Genomic DNA, 8,564 nt, shown 5'->3' with positions numbered 1-8,564 from the left:
CCTCAATTGAACTCATGGGAAAACAGAGGTCCTACAGGGGAGAGTCCGTTTCCAGGGTCAGGATGCAGTGACGGAGCTAGGAGCCCTTTCCCCTCATTTGGTGGCGGGGAGTGTCAGAGAAGAAGCTGTCAGCTCAGCAGACAATCTGAGAGGAAACACCCACCCCCTGCCGCCACCCCAGGGAGCAAGGCTTGTAGGATCCACATGGTGGGAAAAGCTGGGCTCCCACTGGTTAAAAGCAAAGATCCCTTTCTCTGTTTCAAACAGAATCTGGATATAATTGCATTGACGACATGGCCTTAACAACTGTGCTGACATGTTTTACATCCAGTAAAACCGAAACTCTCCCTCCCATTGTTCCTAAAGTTCAGACGTTACCTGCACCGCTCTGGGGCCCTGGCTCTCTGGAGCTTAGGAGAACTGAGAGGTGTGGCAGGCAAGGATGGAACGGGCCAACTCAAGTCCACGGCCCGTGCCTGTGGGGCAGAGCCCTTCGACCCACTCAGAGGTCACAAACCCGACCACAGGTGTCCAGATGATGAGCGAGTGAATTCGGCCAGTAACTAGAAATCATGGTGAAAGGCAGTACACGTCAGCTTGACCAATGGAATTATCCATTCTTCTACTCAATATCATCTCTCCCTTCAAAGGCAAGTCAGAACAAAACGTTCCTCGTAGCTTCCCATCCACTCTCGCCATCTTTCCCAGCACAGTAATTTGAGCACAGCACCTGTACCCCTGCCATTCACACGTAACTTGCCTGGGACAGGGTGATGGTGCGCCCCTCTAATTTCACCTGGCCACTTCTTTAAGACTATCTCAGCCTGACATCTCACCACCCAGAACTGTACGACGACTTGCTTTTCTCCCTCCAACAGAAAGTTCCCGGGGGCTTCAAAAATTTCAAGGGAAAATTTTCACTATCTTTACATTCCACTTTTTCCATGAATTTTTTTTGAAGCCCTCTCCTCGTATCCTCTGATATCTTATTTTATATTTTTTATTTATTTATTCACTGTCTGTCCCCTCCTCTAATGGGTTGATTTGTTTCCCCCAAGGATATGCTCAGACCCTAGCCCCTATTCCAGTGAACATGAACTTATTATAAAGCAGATACACAGCTTTAACATGAGATATACAACTCTAACATGAGATACATAGCTTTAACATGAGACATATCACTCTAACGTGAGATCAGACTGAAGTAGGGCAGCCTCTACCCCATGGGGCTAGTCTCCTGAGACTTAGGGCATGAGACACAGGGAGTCAGAGGCAGGAAGGGCCGTGGGTCCATGGGAAGGCAGACAGAGATTGGCGGCATGCTGCTCCAGGGAACGAAAGACTGGGATGTCCAGCAGCAGGAGCCCTGCTGGCATAGGGGCACAGGCTGGGCTGCCGTCACTGAAGTTCAAAGTTGGGGCTTTCTACTTCCTTAAAGAGTTCCAGTCTCGGAAACCCACAGGCACTGCTCCACCCTGTCCTGATACGGTCTTGTATGGCAGCATTGACTCCATGGGAGTGTCTCCCATTTCGGAAGAATCGAACATTTGAGGCCCAGAGTACAGCATTTTTCCAAGGACAGTGTTTCAGAAGGGTTAGGAAAGAAAGAGGAAATTGAAACAGGAAATGAAGGAGGAAGTGGGAGAATCGCTGTTTCACTGTGGGGAATGCAAACAAGGAGATGTAACAACCTGCTTTTGAATTTCTGAGTGGAAAATGGATCTGCCCTGTAAACCTTCGCCCAATTCCCAATACCAGGGGAAAGGGGCCCCACAGCTGCACTGTGCGCTGAGGAGGGTTGGCCGGGGATGGAGGGGCAGGTTCTGCTGGGACCACAAAGGGTGTTAGGTGTGAGAACAAGCACGTGTAAGACACTGGGGCCATCCACTGCACACCATGCTCCCTTCTGTCTCCATCCCCTTGTCTTGGTCCACGCTCACCTTTTCTGACAAGGCCTCTTCTAGGGTCGCCAGTGCAGTGTCGGTATTACTGGAATCTGTCTGCAGGGACTTCACTCTGTCCTTCAGATTGGTCAGTTGCTTGTCTTTATCCCTAAGTTGTTCTTGCAAGTTTTCAATCTGAAAACAGAGATCACCATGTTTAATGCATATTTTACGACACAGCCAGGGCCAACATACCTGAAGTGCGCCGGGTGTACACGGAGAGTTGTTCAATGGACCTGAGATTCAGGTCTTGTCAGTATGTCAAGGTCACCGTTTGACTTAGAATCGACAATCTTTTGATGAGCATCTCTCTTCCATTTGATTCATGCTGGATTAACACCGTGTTAAGAGAAGCAGAACCCCCTCCATGTAAATGCCAGTCTATGGAGACACACTAAAAACTGGGACACACATACACACAATCACAATCCAATGGTCATGGCGTCCTGGCTACCCTCTGTGTCACAGCGTTGTCGATGGAAGCTCTTTAGAAAAGCGGATCCCCGGGCCTTTCTTCAGAGGTGCCCCGAACCTCCAAACTTCTGGTTATCAACTGAGTGCACCAAACATTTGCATTGCCCAGGGCCCCCACATCAGACACATGAGCACCCCTTTCCAGAACCTTCTGAGACTCTAGTTGCTAAAGCTAACCTTGACAGAAAGAACCACAGAAGTGTGTACTTAGGACTCGCGCATTCATTCATTCATTCAGACCAAACATCCCCACTCGAAGCAGCAGTTCAAGCCCCCCTCTACTCAGGACGAAACGCAGTGACTCCCAAACGCTGTCAAGTGGCTGTTTCAAAGTCACCACATAAACAGCCCGGTAGTTATCACAAGTAGACCGCTAATGGGAAGAGCCTGTGATATAAATCAAATGTAACAAGTACTAAACACTCCATTTGGCCACTGAGTCCTGTGCTGGCAAACCACCAGCTCCTTTTACCCACTATCAGCAGCCTGACAGGCGCAGGCCAGCCGGCCCATCACCAGGCCTGGGAGGGGCAGAGCCAGGGCCCTCTCCTGGGCACTGCAAGCATGATCACTCATGTTTTTATTGCCAGCTTTCAAACCATGGCCTTCTTATCTGAGGAGGAAGAAAAGGCAAAGGCTACTGTACAAACCATTTATTCAAATGAATGGTTTGAAAATGATAAGGGCCAAAAAATAACAAAAAAAGCAGCCCTTTTCTAAACGCTAAGTCCACTCATGATGTTTGCTTTCTGCACTCGGCTTTCTCAGGAGAGCAATCCCAAATCCTGGTTTCACAATCGGTGACTTGGACAAATGGGGAGGGTGACTTGACCCATTTACTGAGCACCCGGACTGCCGAGACAGCATGGTAGAGTTGCCACAGTCATGAAGGGTGAGGGTGGGGTGGGGCAGAAATAACAGCAGAGGTGGTAACAGCAGCAGCCTGCCATGACCTCTGAATGGCAAGAGGACAGCCCTACTGTCCAGTGTTAGGCAGGGCTCTCTAGAGAAACAAAACCAGGACACTTATGATATTAGATAGGTAGATGGATGGATGAGATAGAGAGAGAGATTTATACAGTACAAAGGAATATAACAGCTAATTAGTCCACACAGCAAGACAGAGGGCTCAGCTCAACTCACTTCTGTGGAACACTTAATATACTAGAAGTCCTTTAACTCAAGAGGACTGCCAGGTCCAAGGTCAAGAAAGCATACAGCTGAGTCTTCCCTTGGGCAATGCAGGCAGAGTTGGCCCACAGGCAGCAAACACCAGGGCTAGTCACCAAGAGTCAGCAGCTCAGGAGCTTAGAGAAGCAGGTCTGGATGGGCTATTGATCTCAAGCAATGTAAGACAACAGGATCCACCAGCCTCAGGCTCAAGTCATTACACACCAACAGCATGGTGAAGCAGGTCTCGAAGGAGCCTCAAGCTCTAGGGACATGATCCATGGGTTGGCTTGTTCCACAGGTAGTGTAGCTTACAACCGTGGGGTTTATTAGGGAAGCTGAAAGGTTATCATTCAGGTCCAAAACACCAGGATGCAGTAGGTTCCCCTGGGACCGGTTCTTCTCTGCCATGCCTGCCACTAGGACCGGCTTCTCTCCGGTCCTCAATCTCTTGGCCTGGCCTCTGCCCTGCTCAGGAAATGCTACAAACCTTTTTCAGGACTGCCAATAAATGCCCAAGGGGCAAGTTGCTCCATCCTAAGCCTCAGCCCGAAGGTATTCTGGTCCAGCTACGTGATTTCCCGCACACAGCTCTCCCCATTAAAGTGCCCAGTGGCAGCCCACTGCACAAGCCAGGCTCTGGCCTGAAGGCCCACTGTGGATGGAGAAGGTCAGCGCTGTGTCTTCTGCTCTGGCTCCTGGTGCTGGTTCTGTTCCCGATCCTTGGGTCTCCCTGCGGTCTCCTGGATGAAGAACCGTTCCACATGCAGGATCCTAGGAACTTAAGGATGAGCCCCACTCCTGGCTCCGCCTCTTTGGTTGGTAGCAAGATCCCCTTTCCTGCTTCTGAGATGACTGGTTTTGTACTTTTTGTTGGCTGATTTCCAGATGTGGATCACCAGGTCTTCCTTCCCAGCCTGTCGTACCCTGGATACTCCTCTGAAATAGACTCGGCATCGTTAAAAACAAAAACAACCAAACCTTACTGCCTGGAGTTAGTTCTGATGCTGCAATCCTACGGGACAAGGTAGATCTAACCCTATAAGCTTCCAAGAGTGTAACTCTTGACACCTGCTGGTTTTGAACTCAGACTTCTCATATCACAGCCCAACTCTTAACCACGATGCCACCAGGGCTCCTACCCACAGCAGCTGACAAGTCATCCCTGACAGACAGGTGGTAACGGGAGGCAAGGTGTACTGGCCAATGCCCGAATCTGCCTGGGTCTCCAGCCTCAACCACTGAGCCACGCTGGCCATACCACACATGCGCCCACCAGGAAACCCTAAAGAGATCGCCTGCTTACAAGGCCATGGCCAAGCGCCTTCAGTGCTAGAGTTCTAAAAGAAGACATACAACACAATAGAGGAGGTCTGTACACAGCCCCAGAGTACGCAGAGCATGTGTAGGTTTTTATAATTCCATACCCTACCCAAAAGTACTGTCTTAGATCGAATCGTGTACCTTCTGAACATATGCAAATATGTGTATATATACACACACACTCATTTATATGTGTATATAGACATGTACATGTATGTACCAGTATACTGAAATCCTGGCTTCTATACCTGTAAATATGCTCTATTTAGAGACAGTTTTCCGTGCTCTTATCTCACAGTGTGGTAGGATGTGTGCCAAGTCCCATCACTGCTGAGCTACAGACACACGCACAAGTTGGTGGCCAAGGAGGGAAACAGATGCATGCATGAACACTTCTGGCAGCGACTGGAAGCTGAGATGGACCAGGGAGGTACTCCCCATGGAGCCAGTGGTCCTCAGCCTTCCTAAAGCCGTGGCCCTTTAATACAGTTCCTCGTGTGGTGGCGATGCCCCAACCATAAAATTATTTTCATTGCTACTTCATAACTGTAATTTTGCTACTGTTATGAATTGGGCGACCCCTGTGAAAGGGTTGTTCAACACCCCCCCAAAGGGTCGTGACCCACAGCTTGAGAACCGCTGCCCTAGAGCCACTTTCTCCACGCAGGCTCTATCCCCCTGAACCGTGAGCAGATACGTGGCTGCTCTTTAAAGACACCTGCTTGTGGTTCTGGGTTACTCAGGCACCGGGCTACTGATGTGGGTACCTATTTCCTCTCCTACAGCTGTACAAGTCAGTGGCTCATGAGCCTTCCTTTTTCCACGGGTATTTATTTCCTTCGAGTTTGGAGTATCTGTGCCCACATAAAGTAACAAAAGCAACTGGGTCCAGCTGAAGCCCAAATGGATAGGAACTCACAAAATCGCCAGAAGAGGTGGAGAACTAGGGCCAGGAGCAACAGCTGGAACAAGATCCAACGTCTTGATACACTTGGTGCAGTGTAGACACCATTGCCCTGGCTGACCCACAGAGACTGCAGCTTACGAGGCTGACCGGGATGCCACTGGCCACCGGGCCCTCCGTTCCTGTGATCTTGATGCCAACACGTCAACGCTGAATTCCCGGGAGAAGAGAGAATCCTCACGTTCCCAACAGCCGCCAGCCTGTGGCAGGCACGTCCAAGCAGCAGCGCTGGAGATGCCCATGAGGTGGGGAAACCAAGAGCTGTCATTTTCTCCGGTTCTCATTTCTACATTCTCCTTTTCTGGCCTGCCTCCGAGTTATTGGAGATTTTTGGAAAGAAGTCATTTTCTTTTATCCTGTTTTTGAGCATCTAGTGTTCTCATAGGTTACTCTAAGTTTTATACCACACGCCTGACACTTGTTATTGCCACCCCAAGTGGAGCACTGAAATCATAATTCCATTTAGGCCCCCTTACCCTCACGTTTGAAAAAATATAGAGAGTTGTCTTATTATTTCCTTCACATACAGTGAGGACTACAACAGATGTTATTGCCATTTTGGCTTCAACCATCCGATATGACTCCAGGAGCCATGAGGAAAGGAGGGTCTGCTCTACGTACCTGTGGTCTCTACAGAGCCTGTTCTATTTCACTCACATTTCCCCAATTCCGTTGTGCCCCTTTCCCGTCTGCAGTTCCCCACCATCTTCGGCTGTTACTTCCGCTCAGTGTGGGCAACTTCCTTAGGCACCCCTTTAGGAAAAGTCTGTTAGGGACACATTCTCCTGGTTCCCCAGTGTCTAAGAATGCCTTAATTTCCCCTTCATTCCTGAAAGACACTTTTACAAGATAGGAAATTCTTTCCATTTCTGTGGGTAGTTCAGGGTTGCCGTCTTCTCTGGTGTCCAGCCAGGGACCGATGAAAATCCCCTGAATTTACAATGCTGTCAAGGCCTGAAACCCTTAGCTAGCCTGTCATATTCCCAACCTTCAGAGTGTTTTTATGATGCGCTTTGAATTACTGCCAGAGTATTTGATGGTACTCAGAAGGGAGAAGCACGGAAATGTGAGTTTACACACATGTTGCCCCAGGACCAAATCAAATGGATTCATCTATTCTTCCCCTTCCCGCCACTGATTTTATAACAAAAACAAGGGCAGACATTGGTCTGAGGTGGCCCAGGACATAGTGGTGAAGCAGAACTGTATCTGCGGACTTTCTGACTCCCGAGGTACTGACCGGTCTCTGCTTCCACTCTCCATGCCGCTGACCCCCACCCTGGAGCCTTCAGAGTCCAGATCTTAGCCAGCATCCTGCCCCAGCACGCCCCGTGGCCCATTCCGACCAGGTGATGGGAGGAGGGAACGAGCAAGGGCTACTTGCGAAGCCTGATTCTTTCCCACGAGATTCGCTCCCAAGTAGCATGAAGCCAAATGGCCAATACTTTTTGAAACAAACCCTGCCACTCACCACAATTGCAAAACCATGGACAAACAGCCGCAGGTCCCTGTAAACCGGGAGATCGTCACGAGGGGTCCCCACGCCTCCCGCAGTGGAAGTGCCTGGAGCTGTGGTCTCCGTCCACGGCTGTAAACAGGCAGGAACCGTGGAAAGGAAGATTCTTTGATGGTTAACCAGGGATGGGAAGGGGTGGGGTGGTAGGGGGGTGACAGGGGGGCATGAAAAATGTTCTAGCAGTCCCTGTGTTCTGGTAAACAGTTTGTGGGGAAAATCCCCCACGCGCGCGAGCGGAAGCACGGGAGAGTACTGCGCGGACCCACTGGGGCTGGCCCAGGAGACCCCAGCAACCCCTCCTGGGTTGCAACCAAAGGGGGGTTTATGCAAACTGGTTGTGGCTCCGCTCCAGTGACCTCCCACCACAGACAGACACGGAGAACACACAACCACAGCGTGACTGACACCCTGTGGCACATCTGCGACACTGCACTCCACTCGGCAGGCGCACTGGAGTCCCAATTCCAGAGGACCAGGCGGAAACAGGACAGCACACAGTTCACCCACGGCCAACATACCAGGGACTAGGGGAGCCTTTTCTCCTGAGCCCTCGGACTCAAGTGGGTATGGAAAACCAAACCTCAGTGTCATTGAGCGGGCTACAATTCGTAGTACCCCGTCAGGGACAGCTGGCCCTGTGGGTTTCAGAGGCTATAACTGTGCACGGGCATGGACTGCCTCATCTCTCTCCCACCCAGTAGGAAAGGCAGTCTCCAACCAATGCGCTTGCTTCCTCTGCTTGTGCTTATCTGAATTCCAGGGCATTTATATGATTTCCTCTCGCCTAAAACTAATTTTCAAATGCGATCCAAACCCCTAACCAAGAAAACATGTTCCCGAATCGTAAGCAATTTTGTGTAATTTTCCCTTTAGATAGAAAATGAACAGGCAGCACATTTAAAACATCCCCAAACGGTTCTAAAATGGAACATGCAGTTAAAAAAAGGCCCAATGACAAAAGGTGTAGGCACGGTCCATGGGAGAGTCTAGACGCGTTCACGATGGACAATATGAAGGAATGACTGCCGGCCACGGCCAAGCCTATGGAGAAGATGGCAGGCAGCAAAGAGGCTGGAGGCTCTTAAACTGTACAAACCCCTAAGAGCACGTCAACCAGTCTCTGCTGGATGTCAGGCGAGGTAGCAAGAAGACAACTGCTGCCCAGCAAACCCCC

At 50.2% G+C, this 8,564-nt stretch overlaps 1 protein-coding gene across 4 annotated transcripts in view; it reads right to left on the bottom strand.

Moving 5' to 3' along the window:
• The window catches only part of ERC2 (ELKS/RAB6-interacting/CAST family member 2), a 987,816-nt gene that overhangs the window by 544,793 nt on the left and 434,459 nt on the right, over positions 1 to 8,564 (bottom strand). For all 4 annotated transcript variants that reach the window (XM_030885545.2, XM_045290032.1, XM_045290033.1 and 1 more), the window contains exon 7: positions 1,941 to 2,078. In XM_030885545.2, coding sequence (XP_030741405.2) covers positions 1,941 to 2,078 — 138 coding nt within the window. The remainder of the gene's footprint in view (positions 1 to 1,940; positions 2,079 to 8,564) is intronic.

Source organism: Echinops telfairi, unplaced genomic scaffold (genome assembly GCF_000313985.2).
Source record: "Echinops telfairi isolate 266 unplaced genomic scaffold, ASM31398v2 ScPeMD7_31;HRSCAF=116, whole genome shotgun sequence".
NCBI classification, from domain to species: domain Eukaryota; kingdom Metazoa; phylum Chordata; class Mammalia; order Afrosoricida; family Tenrecidae; genus Echinops; species Echinops telfairi.
Note: the sequence above shows the minus strand (reverse complement) of the source record. Positions and strands in the feature narration are given on the sequence as shown.